A 17,852-nucleotide genomic window follows, 5' to 3' on the forward strand; every position below is an offset into this window, starting at 1 on the left:
TTAGGAGCTCTGTGCCCACAGGAGGATGAAGACCAAATATATGTTTCTTACTATAAACCACAATATCACATCACGGATGTGTTTGGTCAAATGACAAGCAGGAATCGAGTCACTTACCAGCTGATCTGATCGGGTGGGCCTAGTGCGGTCACTGGGGCTGGAGAGTGACGAGGTGTGGCTGACAAGGGTGTGGTCCTGCCCCTCTGGGAGCTGGAAAGGCAAGGCCGCTCAACCATTGATTTTCCCTGAGACCCAAGACCCGTGTCGGAGTTCAGAACAACAGACGTGTCACTTGTGCTGTTGAAACTACTAAAAAAGAGGTTATTTGCTACGGCAGCAAGTGGAAACCCGTGAGCAGCTCTGAAACCACAGTCCGCTGGGCATGGCGGCCAGGCGGCCCACGGAACCACCAAACTGAGGACCCGGGCCTTTGGGCTTAGATGCAGCTCAGGGCCCAGCCCCCTACCCCAGAAGTGAGAGGCGCGGAAGCACCTGCGGCAGTTCAGAGCAATCGCTATGTGTCTGCGGACTTCATGGGCCACGTTCCTGTGGCCTCGGGGCGGACAGTTTTCCCATCTGACAGCTAGAAAAGGCAAACCTCAAGGACAGCACACGATTTGCTCATGATTATAAGAGCCTGAGGTAACAGGGTCTGTGACTATAAAGACTAGGTCCTTTTCCTACAGAGAACAAGGCTGTCAAAGTCATTTTTAAGGTTTGTTTGTTTTTTTTTTAATTAGGAGAAACATGAATTAAACCATTAAATTTTGAAAGAAAACGGTAATTCCTGTAAATCGCTCCCAGCAGTGGGGGAAAGTGCAGGCATGGCGGCAACTGCATGGAAACGGAGCCCCGGGTCCTTAAGGCGAGCCGGAGATGCGGGTACAGGTGGACAGAGAGTTTCATGGCAGAACCAGGGCTGAGGCGTGAGGACCAGCTTAAGAGTCATCCCCGGACAAGCCTGTGGGCCGGAAGAGGGCTGGCATCCACCCCTCCCAAGCAAAGGTGCCCTAAATCTTTCAGAGAGGCCTTTAAAGGTCTGCAGGGGTTTCTCTAAGCTGTGAACCCTAGTGGTCTCATACAATTCTCATGGAAACTCAGAGCTAAGCGACACTGCTCCCAGAGCCGGTGAGGCCTTGGAGCTCGGAGATGATGGCGTGGCAATGGGCCCAAGATCAGGCCATCTCTGCTCAGACTCAGAGAAGCCTGTGTTTGAATCTAGGTCTTAGACCCTCAAAGTTATGAGCTTCCGTTCCATTGCTTGGTCGGGAGCAGTACCCTATTTGTGTTTCCCCGAAAGACAAAGAATTTACAAAGAACTTATGCAATGCAATAAAAAGAAGACAATGAACTATTTAAAAAGTGGGTAAACGGGGCGCCCGGGTGGTGTAGTCAGTTGAGCAGCCATCTCTTGGTTGGTCTGGACTCAGGTCATGATCTCAGGGTCCTGGGAGCCCTGGCGGGGAGCCCAGCTCTGTGCCCAGTCTGCTTGACTGTCTCCCTCTGGGGCGCCTGCAGGGGCTCAGGGGGTTAAGCCTCTGCCTTGGGCTCAGATCCTGATCCCGAGGTCCTGAGCCCGAGTCTGGCTCCCTGCTCAGCAGAGAGTCTGCTTCTCCCTCTCCCTCTGCCTCTCCCCTCCGCTCTGTGCTGTCATTCTCTCTCTCTGTGTCTCTCAAATGAATAAAATCTTAAAAACAAACACAATTCATGATGCTAAGGAAAAGAAGCCAGACACAAAAGGCCACGGACTCTGTGGTTCCCACTACACGAAGAGTCCAGAACAGACAAAGTTGTAGAAACAGAAAGTAGATTAGTGGCTGCGTGCGACGGGGATGATTGTTAATGAGCACAAGGTTTCCTTCTGGGGCGGTGGAAGTGTTCCAAAATTAGAACGTGCCGAACCGCCGGATACTAACTACCTCCGAGCTCTGCGCTCAGGGCGGGTGAGTCTTATGGTGCATCAATTATATCTCAGTAAAGCTTTTAAAAAAAAGTCAAGATTGTTTCAAGAACGGCTATAAGCAGGCGTTCCTTCCGCCGCCGCCTGTCACAGGGCACGGCTGGCCTGTCACAGGGCACGGCTGGCGCACACGGAGAAGCGGGATCACCAGCGCCCCCGGGAGCGCGTCAAGCCCCTCAGAGCGTTTAGATTTTTTAAGCTAAAAAAATCTGTAATGGCTTCGCCACGGGGTGGGGGGCGGTTGCAGAGGCATCTTCAAGGTAAAGTGCCCCCAGCTCCCCAGAGGGCGGTCTCTGGGGTCCGCTCCCACCCACCGTCCCCAACCCGACTTTCGCAGACGCACCAGACCTAGAGCAAGCGGCTGCCCCGGGGCTAACCGCGCGCCCCGCCGCCCCGGGGTGGAAATGGGGGTGCGGCTTCCCCAGCGGCCTCCCAGCGCCCGGGTCCCTCCGCCCTGGCCCGCAGCCTGCGGCCTGGAACCGCCGCGCCGTACCTGCCCGGGCGGCGCGCATCCACCTGCCGCAGCCTCGCCGAGCCCCTCGCCGGGGCTGCGCGCTCCGCCTCCTGGCGGCCTGCGGGGGCGGGGGGCGCCAGAAGGGAGAGGGGTCGGCACCCGCGCCGGGAAGAGCCCCTCTCCGTAGCCCGCACCCCCGGGCCGGCCGCCCGCCGCGAGCGCGGGGAGAGGACGCGGCGCGCCGGGCTCGTGGCGAAGCTGGGGGCCGCTCGGCGAGGGCGCGGAGGGCTGCGCGACCGCGGGGGCCCCGGGCCGGCCCGTGCGGCTGCCGCTGGTCTCCGCCCCCCACCCCGCCCCCCCGCGCCCCGGGCGGAGGCGCTGACCCCGGCGGATCTGGGCGGGAGGCGCCAGCCGCCGAGGGAGGGGCGCGCCGAGGGTGGGCGGCCCGCCGTCGGTCCCCGGTCCGTCGCGGCGCCGTCCCGTGTCTCCCCGGCGAGGGTGGGCAAGGCTGTCCCGCTTCGGGGGGGAGAGCAGGGACGCCCCGCGCCCGCCGCCCCGCAGAGCCCGGCCCCGGGCCCCACCCCGCCGAGCTGCGCGCGGGCCGGCCGGGGACGCGGAGCAGCCCCGGGGAATGAGGCGGCCGCGGCCCCTGGCGCCCCTCCGCGTGTGCGCCGCGCCCCTCGCCCGCCTGCCCCGCGGCCCCCCCCCCATGGCGGCCCGGTGGTTCAAGGAGTTCCCGCTGAACCTGAAGACGGCGTCCGAGCGCGCCCGGCCCGGTGGCGGCGGCGGCCGACTGCGCAAGAACTCGGAGGCGGGCGGCGCCGGGCCGGCCCCGGGCAAGGGCCGCAAGAACTCGACGGCCGAGCTGGGGAGCGGCAGGGCCGGCGTCAGCGCCCCCAGGGACAGCCGGCCGCCCCGGGACAGCCTGCAGGGCCTGATCCAGGCCGCGGCGGGCAAGGGCCGCAAGAACTCGCGGGCCGCGGAGGACGAGCCGCCCCGGGGCGCGGCCAGGAGCGCGGGCTGCGGCACCTACATCAGCAGGCTCATTAAGGTGGACACTCAGGAGAAGAACGGCAAGGGCAGCAGCACCAGCAGCACCAGCAGCAGCTCTTCCTCCGCGTCCTCCTCCCCCGCCTCGCTGGGCCCCGAAGTGGACAAGGGCAAGACCGGGAAGCAGCCGGACACGGTGAGCATGCAGCCGGCTGGGGCCTCCTGTCTGAGGGGGGCCGGCCAGGAGCGAGCAGGGCGCACCTGCTCAGCCCTGGGCTTCTCTGTGCGGCGGGGAAGGTGAGGGTGGGCCTCCCTCCGACATCTGGCAACAATTAAGGGACCATTTCACGTCGTTACATTTGATGTTGTTTGTTGTTGTTGTTGTTGTTGTTGTTGTTGTTTTCATCTTGGAAAATCTTTACTCTTGAGTGTGGGGGACTTTTCAGAAATGTACCATGCATTTAATTTTGTTAGCCCTTTAGAAGAGTGAGTGAGACGTTCCTGCTTTGTGAAACTTGACCTTCTTATGAATGCGGTTTATTTTAATTTGAAATCCAGGGGGATTGCAAAGCCAGATCTGTGTATACGTTTATGCTTTTTGAGCAGAAGGGAAGCATGGATTTCAGAGCCCTGGGGACTAGGTGGAGAGCACACACCCGGCCCCTCCCCTGCTAGCGTGGGAGTCCAGGCATGGTTGCCCCAGCCAGTGCCCCCTCGCCAAGGTACCAGCAGCTCACATCCCATCCGTGAACGTCTGCTGGGCAGCAGCACGAGGAGAAGCCGTGCCGGGCTCCATGGGCTGCAGTGGGTACAGAATGGGACACGGAAGTGCCCTGAAGGAAATCACAGAGCAGGAGAGAAGGTGATCCCTGCCTCTTACGCCTCAGAGGTTTTCTGGGCACCGTCCAGTGCGAGGCACTTGAGAAAAGGAGCGTGACTCTGGGAGGAGACCCACTCCATCCTTAGAGAGATGAGCTGGGTTTTGTTTGCTTGGTTTCTTTTTTCTAAGATTTTATTTACTCATTTGAGAGAGAGGGAGACGTCACGAGTCGAGTGGAGGGGCAGGAGGCAGGGAAAAGCCGGGAGCCTGATGCAGGGTCCTGGGACCGTGACCTGACCTGAAAGCAGACGCTCAGTGACCGAGCCCCCAGGCGTCCCTGAGTGCTTGTTCTTTAAACTCACTCTTCTGGGTGAAAAAGGGGAGAGAAGGGCTCAGACGGAGCTTCCAGGCCCCGGCCCAGGCCGTCCCTGCCTGTCGTGGGAATTCCAACTTCCTCTTGCTCAGGCCCCCACACACGTCTCCCTGCGTGCCATGGGGACCCCGCAGCACCCGCCATGTGTGTCTGCACCGGGCCCTTCTGCTCGTCCCCCCTTGTCCTTCACACCCATACTGACAGCACACCTGTGCCATGCTGGCCCCCGGCTGGGGTGCGGGGGGAGGACGAGCAACGACCCAACTCACCCAGATACTAGCCAGTGGTCTCCCTGACTGACTCCGTCTACACAGATCAGGCTGAGTACTGCGCCTGGCGTTCCTGTCTGTCCTGGGAGTGCGGCTTCTGGGGCGGGGGGCAGTGAGAACGGAGCTGGGGGCACTCTGCGGAGGCTGCTGGGGCATCACTTGTGGAGGTCCGCCCTTCCTCAGGCTGTCTCCTCCTGGGCAGGCTGCCGTCCCCTCGTGTCTCTCTGTTCGTTTTTTCCCTGCCGGCACTGCTGATGCTTCTCTGCTTCTCCAGAAACTCTCTGGAGACCCGAGCCGGACCGGGCCCTTCCTCCCTTGAGTCTGGTTCACCTTTCTTTGCTCGTTGGCTCTTACCCCTGTCTCCCTCTTCAGCTGGAGTAAAGAGTGTATATTATGGGGGCACACTGCTATCCGGCAAGTGTGTGCTTTCTGTCCCCATACAGTTCCCACAAAACTGTTGCCCCCAAGAAGAGCCTATCAGGCTCAGCTGCGGGGCCTCCGTTGTCACCCAGCAGCTGCAGAGTAGAACCGACCACACACACCACCTCTCGGGCCCCTTTCTCTTCTTGAAGACTTGATGCTTTCTCCCGCAGATACCGGCCAGAACTCTGACTCTAGCCCGGGAGTTCCGGAACCCAGAACCCCCCGGTCCTGTCTGGGGCTATCCCTTAGACTTCTTCTGAAGCCCTTCCCTCCGAGGGGTTGCAGATCCCCGGAGGACCAGAGGCAGCCTTTGTCTTCCGGTGTCCTCCTCACGGTGTCTCGGCAGTGCCAGTGGACGCTCGGTGTCACGGGGGGACGGACTGACTTAGGTCTGTGTGGCCCACCAGGTTGGCCTTAGAAAGATCAACATCCCAGGAAAGGGGTTGGAGTGTTGATTTCGTTCCGCTCTGCAGTGATCGCCACCCTCCACGCCCACCACCCGTCCTGCCACAGGGCCCCCCACACCCCGAACGCACTGCCGGGCAGTGCTGGGGAATGGGCAAGAGTGTGGGTGAACTGTTGCCAGTCGGTGACGCCGCCAAGACAGATCAGAAGTTTGTCCCCCGGTAACGTGGACGGTAATGTGAGCCCGAGCGAACACTCCAGAACTGGGGGGACCATGACTTTGAGTCTGATGATTCGTAGCCATTCTGACACCGTGGCTGTCCGGGTGTGCTAACCCTGGCCGCTCCCCTCTCCGGTTCCTTCAAGGTCATCATTTTAGAAGACTACGCTGACCCTTATGACGCCAAAAGGACGAAAGGCCAAAGGGACTCAGAGAGGGCAGGAGAGAATGACGGCTACATGGAACCCTACGATGCGCAGCAAATGATAACAGGTGAGTGCGAGGGGGCTGGGTGGGAGGGGCGCGAGGGGGCGGAGCCTCACCCGCTGGCAGGGGAGCGGTCCTGACCCCACCAGTGTGGGGAAGAAATGATGGCCTGAATCAGGCCATGCTGACTGGAAGAAACAAATCAGACCCAAAGCAGGATCAGAATACCCAGTGAACTTCCTTTCTGGTTCTGTATCCTTCGGTGTGAGAATTTGCAGGATCTTCAGTGTTTTCCTAATTCTGTGTGAAATGACGCTTGTGAGTTTGCGGACGTGACCTTCAGGGTGGAGACTGGTTATGTGCATTTCTCGGCTGCTTTGAAAGCTTTGACGTTGGTAAGGGGAGTCGTGAATCTCTAGCTGGGGGCTTCACGTGGTCAGCAGGTGTGCCCATGACGAGGTCCTCTGTGTTACGGTGCAAGGAGCTCTACGGTACCAGAGCAAAAACAGGAACGACTGCCCTGGTCTGAGCCAGCCCGGGCCCTGCACACCGCCTAAAACCGAAGTCAGCAGATACTGGGACTTTTCAAGTTGGAACAGTTCTAACACGAGCAAAGCACTCGCTCTGTGGTTTTTAGTGTCCAGCTTTCCCCTTTTATTCGTAATTCTCTTAAGTTCGTATCAACGATACTTAAAAATATTATGAACTAAGTTACTTAGATTTATTTGGGAAACTTAGAGTAATTTATTCACCCAATTTTTTTTTATGTTCTTTAATCCATAATGAAAAAATGTGTTTCTGAGCACTGACCCACGGCACCCTTGTCTGAGCGTTCCGTGCCTGGGGAGGGACTCGTTGGCCACACGTTCCAGACTCTCCCCTGTTTGGGAACAGATTGGAAAACCGTCAGGCACAGGCCCCGCGGGCTTGGTCTCAGAGGAGGCGAGCATAGGGGACTCAGCATCCTGGAAGGGTCAGGACAGGCTTCAGAATGAACATGAGCTACAGCAGGAAAGGGGCGCCGTGTCCTGCTTCCCTGCGCACAGAGATAAGGCTGGGGAGGGTGTACCCTGGCCAGGCTGTGACCCTGAAGGTCACTGGACTGTGACCTCTAACGAAATCTGTGAATGAAAGGAAGTGAAAATGAACTTAGTCAGAATTTTAAAAAATATCAGAAGCTTGTAAGGAATAGGGGGAAAGTTTTACTTTTACCTAAAGTTGAGGAAAAATATATTCTTTTTTAAAAAAAGATAATTTTGACTTATCTTTATCTTTCTTCTGTCCTTTAATTTTTATTCTTCTCTTTCTCATTAACCGGAATAAGTAATTTATCTACACTGTCCCAGCTGTTTATTCGTGGGGCCTCACTGATAATAGGGGGGAAATGCTCTGCTTTCCCCCGCCATAAACTCCTCACAAGACTGGGGGCTCATGGACTCCAGTCCTCTCCTCTTGGTACAAAATCACAGAGACCCGGCCTTGTCTGTGCTCATAGACCTTCTAAGAAACAGCAGAAAGTAGACCCAGAATCTCCCCCCTCCAGATTGAATGGACCCCTTTGAAACGATGGGTGCAAAGGCACTTTATTGAGTAAGGCGTCCTTCCACGCAGACCCGCAAAGAGGGTTGTATTGAAAAATCGGAATTGTCCAACATGAAATAAACGCAATGATAATAATAGTGTTTGATATTTGAGGGTTTATTAAGTGTGAGCCTCTGTTTACAGCTTACGTGAATGCATTTGTTTAGGAATAGAAGATTAATTCAATTGGAGATTAAGTTCAAATCTATTAAACTTTTAAAAAATTGATACCTTATTTTGTCTTAAGAAAATCCATGAATTTTAAAGTCTCTTAAAACCTCTGTCCAAAAGCACCTTCTTGATCCGTGCAGAGAGTACACCCCTAATTCTCTCCGTAGCCCACAGCTGGACAGAATAACAGGAAGTGAGTTGATCGGAAGCTGGAAATAAGAGATTTGCTACTGGGGTTTTGTTTTGTTTTTGTTTTTTTTTTAAACCTTCTACATTTTTGTCCAGTTGCTTCTTGTATCCTTGGTGCTCATGCCCCACTTCAGAAATGCTTATTTCTTGAAAATATTAGGGATTTTTCTTTATTTTCTGCATTTTTCAGGAGATGGTGAGGCTCTAGGGAACCCCGGGCCCTGTCCGGCCTCGCTGGTCCCTGCAGGGTGGGGTGGCCCAGCTGCCCGAATGCCGCTGGCGATGTTGCTTTCCACCGTCCAGCAGATGCTCCTCGGACGTTCATTCACCGGGTGCCAGGCCCAGCACTGGGCTCCGGCATCCGGGAAACCAGACCCACCTGACCCGTGTCCTCGTGGACCAGCATGAGGACTGACATGCCTCTTACAACCCAAGGGGCAAACAGACCTAACACCAAGAGACCAGAAAATAGGTCCTTGGAAGGTGCAGTGAGTGCCGTGAAGTCAGGATTAGAACAGAGGAAGGAACAGAAAAGGCACTACTTCCTCTCCGATGGCCCAATCACTGGAGGAATCCCTCCGAAACTTTACTCTTAACCTTGAACGCTAGGAATTGCTAAGTTTATAAATAAATTCCCCCTTAGATTTACCCACAGAATCGTTCACAGGAGGATAGGGTTATGAATACAGGCAGTATTAGCGTAAACCTCTCTGTTCTGCTAAACTAGCAGGAACATTTTAGCAGAATCATTAGCAGAAAGTGTACCTAATGGAGCGTCCGGAGCTCCACGGGAAGGGTCTTTGGCAGCTCCGAGACCACGTTATTCGGTGGGAGACCCATTTCCAAGGCTGGCACCCTGTAAGTCGGTGCCAGGCTCACCGGCCCCCTGCCTGAGCCCCGTGGCCCCGTGCGGGGGTGTTAGAAGCGCCCAGCCTGCAGTGAGGGCGCCCAGGTCCAGAACCGCTCCAGGCCGTGTCCATGTGGACAGCAGAGATGCTGGGTCCTTCCACATCCGCTTTTACTGGTCCATATCCTGTCTCGGGGGGTTTCAGTTTTATTTTTGCCTGCAGATGGTTTTGTTGGCTTGCTCAAACAGACCCAGAGGAGAACCTCAGTGGGATGCCCATTTAAAAAACCATTATGGAAAAAAATACAGAAGATTTCTGACTTATGTAATTAGTCTTTACTTTCTGGTAAAACTTAGATTTCAGGGCTCCTGAGTTACGTCTGCTTTTGTTCGGGCATTTAGGTTTATTCAATAAGAAAATACTCAAGTCATTTCACTTATTTTTTAGAGAGCAGGGGAAGCGGCAGAGGGAGAGAATCTCAAGCAGACGCCCCCCGAGCTTGGAGCCCAGCACAGGGCTCGATCTCCGACCCTGAGATCACCTGAGCCGAGAACCAGGAGCTGGACGCTTAGTCGCCCAAGCGCCCCATTCGTCATTTTATTTTTTTTTAAGATTTTTATTTATTTATTAGACAGAGAGATCACAAGCAGGCAGAGAGGCAGGCAGAGAGAGAGGAGGAAGCAGGCTCCCTGCTGAGCAGAGAGCCCGATGCGGGGCTCGATCCCAGGACCCCGAGATCATGACCTGAGCCGAAGGCAGAGGCTTAACCCACTGAGCCACCCAGGCGCCCCTCATTCGTCATTTTAAATCAAAAGCAATAGTAGGAATAAAAGATGTGACCAGGAACAGCCCTTTTCTGATTCTGAGGGAGGAACAGCCTCCAAGCGGGCTGACGGGTGTGCCAGCATGGTGACCGACGCTCGGCGTGAACCACGGGCGTCAGGGCTTCCAACGGCCCCCACCATGCCCGCCCCCGGTTCAGTCACCTGTGAAAATGGGATCACACGTGTCCCATGCCTGACACTGGTGTGACACGCCTAGTACACGCGTGTCCCATGCATTTAGCCATTGCTCGGACGCCGCAGGGAGCCTTGTGTCTTCCAAGAGAATTCCGGACGAGCGCAGAGGACCCACGTCTGCCGATGACAGCCGGCTTAGTGAGGGACCGGCTCCATCCTGCGCGGGCTCCTGCGGCGGGCGGTGGCGTTCGTCTGCACTCTGTTGTCCCCGCAGTAAATGGCTTCTGTCAGCAGGGCCGGGGCGTAGCTTCCTCTCTGCTTCCTCCTCCTCGGCCGTTTCCTCCCGGGGCCAGCCCTGCACGTCCCGGGCGGCTCTCCCCCAGCAAGGCTGGCTCCCGGCTCCCGATTGTTCCTGTGTCCACAGCGTCCCAGGTGGGGGACAGATGGGGGCTGGGGGGGTGGAGGGCGGTGCAAGCCCTGGTTTCCCCCGACGACACATTGTTGAGAGGGGCTACCCGAGGCCGGCTGCCCGCCCGCTCCCCGGGCCTCCCCCACCAAGTCCCGGGGGCACAGGCCCTTGCTGCATGCAAACACACGTAGTAAGGACTCTGGACCCTCATTATCGTACTTATTACAACACAAACCTGGAACTTCCCTTGTGAGCCCGACTTCTGCGTCTTAAAGTTGGAATCGACCCTCTGTTTCAGTCAGCTGGGACAGAGTTGAGGTCAGGACCATGGGAAAACGGACCCCTGCCTGCGTCAGGCCGTCCAAACTGAGGGCACACTGAGGTTTTGGTCAGAAACTTACGGTTTCTAAGTTCACCCTCTGAAGTCTGTGTCCTGTCTTTCCTTTCTCTTAGCTCTACAGAGACGCTCTTATTAAGTTCCAGCCCTGTCTTCCCAAACCAAGAGCAGGTTGTGCTTCTCATTCCCCATAACTCCATCTAGAATAATGTAAAGGAGGGGTGTGGACGGACAGGCAGCCCCACAGGGCCTCACATGGCCCCAGGCACCAGCCTGGCCCCAGGGTGGGACCTCCCACCTTTCGATGTGGGGGTTCAGACCCAGGGAGAACCCTTCTCCTTGCTGGGGAGCTAGCAATGACGGGAAGGCTGTGGGCGCAGGAGGAGCTCAGATGGAGGCCTTGGGGACTAGGGAGTGTGCAAGGGCTTCTCAGGCTTCACGTCCCGTAAGAATCCCGTGCCCCAGACCGGCTAGCTCGGCGCCTGGCGCCAGGACCAGGCAGTGGGCGCCTCCGACACCACTGACGCAGGGTGCATGGCTGGAGTGGGCTACGGTCGGGGCCCCGTGCAGTCTCACTCTTTTGAATTTAGTGTCCTGATGTTCTCACTTTCCCTTGAGTGTTTTGCCCGCTGCCCCTCCTGGTGACAGAAGTCAGCCGCTCTGCACCCAAGTGTCACCGTGCCATTGTACGTTACTGGCACTGCGCCCTTCAGCCCCCCCCCCCCAGCTCCCCTGGCCCCCATCCGCCCGCCCAGAGCTCAAACAGCGCCACTCTGCCTTCGACCCTCTCCTTTTCTCTTGGTCACTTTTATTTCACACCCTAACCCTTCACTGATTTGTGAGTGGCTCCGTGGTGCCCCTGCGACCTTCGTCTCTCTGAGCCCGCATCCCCACTGCTGGGGACCTCCTCCCCTCCCTCCTCTTAGCGCAACAGTGTGTCCTCCCCAGGTAAGACGTGACAGTCCCACCGTGCTGGAGGGGCAGACACAGCAGCGGTCAGTGTGTGCGCCCAGAGGAGGGCAGGCCCAGAGCCGTGGGCACGTGTGGCCATGGAAGGGGGGTGGCCGGAGAGCCGAGGAGCCCAGGACGAGACTTCCACGGGCGTCCCCGGGACATAGGGCGGGACAGCGTGAACGGAGTACGTCCGCAGTCCCACCTGCCTGGTGTCAGGAAGTGGACTTTGAGGGAGTGGGACGGGCTGGTGTGAAGAGAAGAAATTGGAGGAGAGAGGTGGTCTGGGCATGGCCGGCGTCCCAGGCAGTGTGGAGACCGTGGGGGGCTCGCAGGCTTGGGTGGTGCCCTGAGATGCTTGTGCTCAAGGGTTCTTGACTGTGTCCGGGGGCTTGAGGGCTTCCCGGAGGGCCTCTAGAAGGGCCACAGCGAGGGCAGATGCCCCCCGCCAAGGCCTCTGCTGGGTCGCAGGCTGCCGGCTCCTTCCCGCTGTGGCTGCCTAGCTGCTGGGTGCCTTCTGGCCCCTTAACTCCTGGGGAAGCAGGACTGCGGTCGATGGGACCTGTTAGCCCAGGTGTGGGCTGTGTGCCCCTGCCTTGGAGCCCAGCGTGCCCATGCTCCAGCCCCCACCCCTGCCCCTCCTGGCGTCTGACCTTTGAACTCACCTCTCATTCCCCTTATGGGAACAAGCCCTCCGTGGTCCCCAGTGCACTCTTAACTCACACAGCTTCCTACCCTGGAAGTGACCTTCTGTGTCGGGGGACACCATCTCCCACTTCTCTTCCACTTGGAGTCCAGTCAGGGGCAGCCGTGGGGAGCCCGGCTCCCTGCCCCTGCGTCCAGTCCCTGCCACGTCTGGGTGAGGACAGCGTCCTTCACCCTCTGCCTCAGCCTTCCCTTCTGTAAATTAGGAAGGAGCGGCACAGCCTCGCCGGAGGGTCAGGGACCACAGCCGGTGCCGCTGGGGGTGCTGGCTGCTGGCGTCTGTGCCGCTGTCGCTGGCCAGCAGGGTTAGCTGTGACCGTGTCTGGCCTCCTCTGTCTGGAAATGCCTGGAAGTCCCGAACTCTGTCCGGCGGACGTAGATTCCCTCCATGCATGCGGCCGGCGCTGGGAACAGAGCGAGCGCTGGCGGCGGCAGAGAACGTCCTGGGGTCTGAGCCTTCCACCAACGTGTAGAAACGGGGCAGGTGGAAACCACGCCGCCTGGGGGGGGGCGGGGAGCAGGTGCCCGTGGCCTCGTGGCTTTCCACAGACTGTGGAATGGGTCTTCAGGGACTCCCCGCTCATCGGGCTTGCGGGACAAGCAGCTTCCCTGCAGCGCCCGTGCAGCCCGCCGGAGGCCCAGCCGGTCCGGGAGGGGCGTCGGGGGCCTGCTGCACTCCAGCTTCTGTCTGCGCGTGTCTTCCAGAAATCCGGCGCCGAGGCTCCAAGGACCCCCTGGTGAAGGCCCTTCAGCTGCTCGACGGTCCCTGCGAGTCGGGCGAGAACAGCATGAAAGTGGAGACGGCGGCCAAGAGACGGAGCTCCAAGGAGCTGGTGGGGAAGCCCCCCCAGCTGTACGACACGCCCTACGAGCCCCCCGACGGGGCCCCCGAGCGGAGGGCGCGGCTGCCCGCGGAGGACGAGCGGCCGGCTGCGGAGTACGAGCAGCCGTGGGAGTGGAAGAAGGAGCAGATCGCGCGGGCGCTGTCAGGTGAGGGCCCAGCCGGGGCTCCCGGGACCCCTGTGCGCGGGGTCCCCGGCTGAGGCCCTGACACAGCGCGGCTGAAGAATCCCTGTCCCGCCGCGGCCTCCGTGCACAACCACTCGGGCTGCCGGGTCGGGCCACGGGACCAAGTCCGCTCCCGCCTGTGGAGGGCCCTGCGAGTCCGCCGGCCGCTCCGGCCGGCGCCTGGCAGACCGGGATGCCCGGGAGGCCTGGGGGGAGCCAGCAGGTGTTCTGCCGGTCACCCTCCCCCAGGAATCCGCCCTTTTAATGCGCGGAGGGACTCGGGGGCGGGAGATGGGAAGGGCGTCCAGCACCTAGTTTGTCGCTGAGCCAGAACCTCCTCTTCCTTCGAATTAAAGACGTCAGGGGTCTCTCCCCCACCAGTAAAGCCAGGTTGGCGAGGGGCAGTGCCGGCCATGTCAGGGCTGGGCGGACAGGGTGAGGTGCGTGACCGCAGACCCCCGGGTCCGTTCTGGGGCCGGCTCTGGAACATCTGTGTTTGTCCAGCCCAGATGCCACCGGCTGCCCAGGAGTTTCTGTCCCCAAGCGTGCTTCTCTGTTTTACCATTTCCTGGTGGAAGCGGCTTATTTGGTTTCATAGAATGACACGGTCTTGATCATTTATTCTAAATACACTGAAACTCCCAGTTTTTAGAAGTCACGGTAAACGGGCCCGTTCCAACACGACTGGGCACAGAGGAGTGTCTCCCAGGAGGGTGGCCGTCGGGGACCCTTGCGGTGACGCCCATCGTCCGGGGTCAGGCAGGCACCTAACAGTCGTGAAGCCAGCGGGGAGGGGGTGTCTGAGGCCTGCACAGTTGGCCCCACGGGCTCTGTGCCCGACGAGCCTTCTTTCCAGTTCAGTTTGAGGGCTCGGACCGGCCGTCCGTCAAGGAGGACCCAGCGAAGCAGCACCAGCGGCAGAAGAGCTGGACCCAGAAGGTCCTGAAGCCGGACCACGGCGAGGGCGAGAAGGTGGCCCCAGGCCTGCCGCTGGGGAAGCAGCCGTGAGTCCCGTCCGTGTCCTCTCACAACAGACAGTGACCAGGAGCCTCTTGATTGGGGGGGGGGACGCTCACCCATTTTACCTGATTATCTTTGTTCATGAATTCTCGTCTGGGAGGGGCTTGTTAATGAGAACCCGTGTTCGAAGCCCATTGCACTTGTGCAGAACAGAAAGCACGCTGCCGCCCGCAAGCCCGATTTCACATCCTCCTGCACCGACTGAAAACTTTTCAAGGACCCTAGTCCTCTTAAGGCCCGCTTGTAGGACTGACAGATTCGGTGATCCAGATTACCCCTGTCTGTCCCCGTCTCTCCTGAGCGTGAGGCAGGGTCTGGATCAGGCCACTGACCTTCCGAGAGAAGTGCGTTGAAAGGAACCATCCAGGGGCGCCTAGGTAGCTCAGTGGGGTAAGCCTCTGCCTTCGGCTCAGGTCATGATCCCAGGGTCCCGGGATCAAGTCCCGCATCGGGCTCTCTGCTCAGTGGGGAGGCTGCTTCCTCCTCTCTCTGCCTGCCTCTCTGCCTACTTGTGATCTCTGTCTGTCAAATAAATAAAGAAAATCTTTAAAAAAAAAAAAAAAAAAGAACCATCCACGGTGTGAGGCCCCACCTGGGTTTGTGTTTTGACGTGGGTGCCCCCCTCACAGTTGGTATCACCCCCCCACAGTTGGTATCACGGCGCCATCACCCGCGCAGAGGCCGAGAGCCGACTCCAGCCCTGCAAAGAAGCTGCTTATCTGGTCCGAAATAGCGAGTCGGGGAACAGCAAATACTCCATCGCCCTGAAGTGAGTACCGGAGCCCGTGGGCTCTCCCTGGGGGTGGAGGACGGGTCTGAAAAGAACTGATCTCAGGGTGGCCCGCGGGGTACGTATTGTCAGAAAGTAGGGTGCTTTCGCTCGGACCACGGGATTTGAGAGGCTCGGATCCGAATGCAGGGCTGGTCCTGGTAGACGTCCCCGGTCTCCTGTGACGCGGAGGGCCTCTCTCCTCCCGCGTGACTCAGTGCGTGCCACCCGTGACCTGACCTAGCCCAGGCCCTCCACGAGGCCCAGCACAGACGTAATCCCAGACAGAAGGGAGAATTTCCAGGGGGACAATTTGGTGACTCTCTTGTTCCCTAGTGTTTGGGACTTTAGTAAGTCTGATCCCTTGATGTCAAAATGCCACCACACCTCGGACACCAGCTTCTCCTGGGGAAGGAGGAGACGCTGACTTGCTGTTCCTCCCCCTCCTGATTCTGCCAGAACGTTCGTTTTGCCCAGTGGGCCTGGTGGGGCTTGTATCATGGAAATTCTCGCGGCTCCGCGGCTGGGGCTCCGGGGAACCGTGACGGAGGGTCATTGTCAGGCCCAGGCAGCGTTTCCTTCCTGAGGAAGCGGGTCCCAGCAGCTGAAACAATCAGACTGGAGGGAGGAGAAGCTGGGGGTGTCTGAGCAGCGTGGCTCGGAAGGCCGGGCCGGCCACCGGACGCACGGCGCCCGGAACAGCCGGGCTGCTGAGATCCCGGGCCCCCGTGGCCGGCTGTCGTTATCCACAGCGGGAGCAGGCTTCACGGCTTGGGGGATGGGGCGGGAGGGAGGAGGAAACCAGGGGTATTATTATTATTATTATTGATATATTCTTTGGGGAGGAAAGAAAGAGGAAACCTTACATACGTCCTTGTCCCGTGATGAGCGGGGAGTTTAAACCGCACCCCAGTGTTCTCATTCACGGCGTAAGCACTAGTTGGTGATCTAGGAGACAGGAGATGGGAAATTGGGCTTTTTTTTTTTTTTTTTTTTTTTTTTTTGTTCTTTCTCGTCCAGGACCTGATGACTTGTGTGTTTTAGGGACAAACACCCCAAGGATGACCCACACTGAGCCAAGGGCCTCGGGGACTCTGGGAGCCCCTGGAGAGCTGAGTTTGGAGCAGTTCTGGGGCAGGCAGGAACTTGCCTGCCCGTCACTCTGGCTGGGAGTGCTGTCGGGGGCAGGGACCCCTGCTTGCTCACTCCTGTGTCCTCTATCCTGTTCTGTTTCAGGACTAGTCAAGGGTGCGTCCACATCATAGTGGCCCAGACCAAAGACAGCAAGTACACACTAGATCAGACGAGCGCCGTCTTCGACAGCATCCCCGAGGTGGTGCACTATTACTCCAACGAGAAGCTGCCCTTCAAGGGGGCAGAACACATGACCTTGCTCTACCCTGTGCACAGCAAGGGCCACTAAGGTCCAGCCAGCAAGAGCCCTGGCCAGGCCCCTCCTCCTGAGCAGGGCATCAGCCCCAACCAGCACCAGGGGACAGGGCTGGACTTCCCCACGGGGATCGGTGGGAACTGGGAGTCTCCACCTAGAAGGCAAAAATCTTTGGCCTGACAGCCATTCCTCGACACTTGGTTACTGACCTGTTGCTTTTCTACAATAAGAAATCATAATTCACCAGCTGCCTCTGCTCTCTGGAGTAGGTGTTCTGTTTGCGGGGGTACTTTCAGGAAAGGTAAGTCAAGAGTCCAGGAATATTAAGGTTTTCCAAAAATGCACTAGGTGTTCCCTGGAACACCTAGGCGCTAAGCAAACCCACAAAAAAATGCAGCTGGCTTTATGCGGGGCAATAAAACTTGATCACGTGGACCAGAAGAGCGTGAGCCACGGACCCCTTCCTGGGGACAAGGACGAATAGTGGAAAACACGTGGATATGGAGGACTCGGGGAAGGCGTCCTGGTTCAGCTCTGGAGTCCATGAAAATCCACAGCCCCGACGAGATTATTTGGGTGGTCAGCCTGCGAAGAAAGTTTTATTTTCTCAATCTCTGGGGACTTTTCCATCATCTTTACTATATACGTAAACAGGAAGGAAGATGTCCCCAGATTAAGAATCAGCAACAGAAATTAAACATCAGCATCATTATAATTCTGAATTATAGAATAAAATAATTTCATTTCTGATTTTTTTTTTTTAATCTGAAAAATGTGCGAAGCTCAGCAGCCGTTTCCTTACAGGAAAATCATTCGGGACTTCAGATGTCTTTGGGGTTCACCTTCCGGCATTCCTGTGGTTAGGGAACGAGTTTTAATTTGTGCCCCCGGTTAGATTTGCTTTGTATTTTTGGAGTAAATTTTTAGTACATACATCCCTGTCCCTCGGAGCTAAGTGCCTGTCCTGTGCAGATCAGACCCGTTCTCACCGCACAAAACCATCTTAAAGAGGCAGTTTCTGTTTCACATATTCCCTTAGTAGTCATAGTAGCGTTCTCTTTGTGGTTTATCGTGAACTTTAGTTGCAGTTTACTTACTGTGAAAAAAATAAGTAAGAACCCATGAGAATGGCGTTCTGGGAGGGGCCCCCGCCCAGTGAAGCAGCCAACAGTCCCCCGAGCAGCGGCGTCCGTGGTCTGGCCTAGCTGGTGGCCCCCAGGCCTGGACCACAACATCCCTGAAGAATTCACTGTTGTCGCCTCTGTTACAGACACACAAAAGGTTGATTTGGTTCAATTTTAGGAAAGCCTGTCCTTCCAGCTCTTAGTCACCATTCTGCTGTTAAAATTTACACATTAGTAGACACTTGCTTCTCTGTTAAGGTTGTAGCCAGA

At 57.6% G+C, this 17,852-nt stretch overlaps 1 protein-coding gene across 1 annotated transcript; it reads left to right on the plus strand.

Annotated features, from left to right (window-relative positions):
* Positions 1-2,885: 2,885 nt before the first annotated feature.
* On the plus strand, positions 2,886-17,208 carry SHE (Src homology 2 domain containing E). Its single transcript, XM_047705843.1, has 6 exons — positions 2,886-3,600; positions 6,061-6,187; positions 12,977-13,261; positions 14,136-14,283; positions 14,949-15,068; positions 16,305-17,208. Exons 1-6 carry the CDS (start codon positions 3,046-3,048, stop codon positions 16,489-16,491), a joined length of 1,422 nt encoding a protein of 473 aa, XP_047561799.1. The 5' UTR covers positions 2,886-3,045; the 3' UTR covers positions 16,492-17,208.
* Positions 17,209-17,852: the final 644 nt, after the last annotated feature.

The sequence above is a fragment of the Lutra lutra genome, chromosome 15, assembly GCF_902655055.1.
Source record: "Lutra lutra chromosome 15, mLutLut1.2, whole genome shotgun sequence".
Lineage (NCBI taxonomy): Eukaryota > Metazoa > Chordata > Mammalia > Carnivora > Mustelidae > Lutra > Lutra lutra.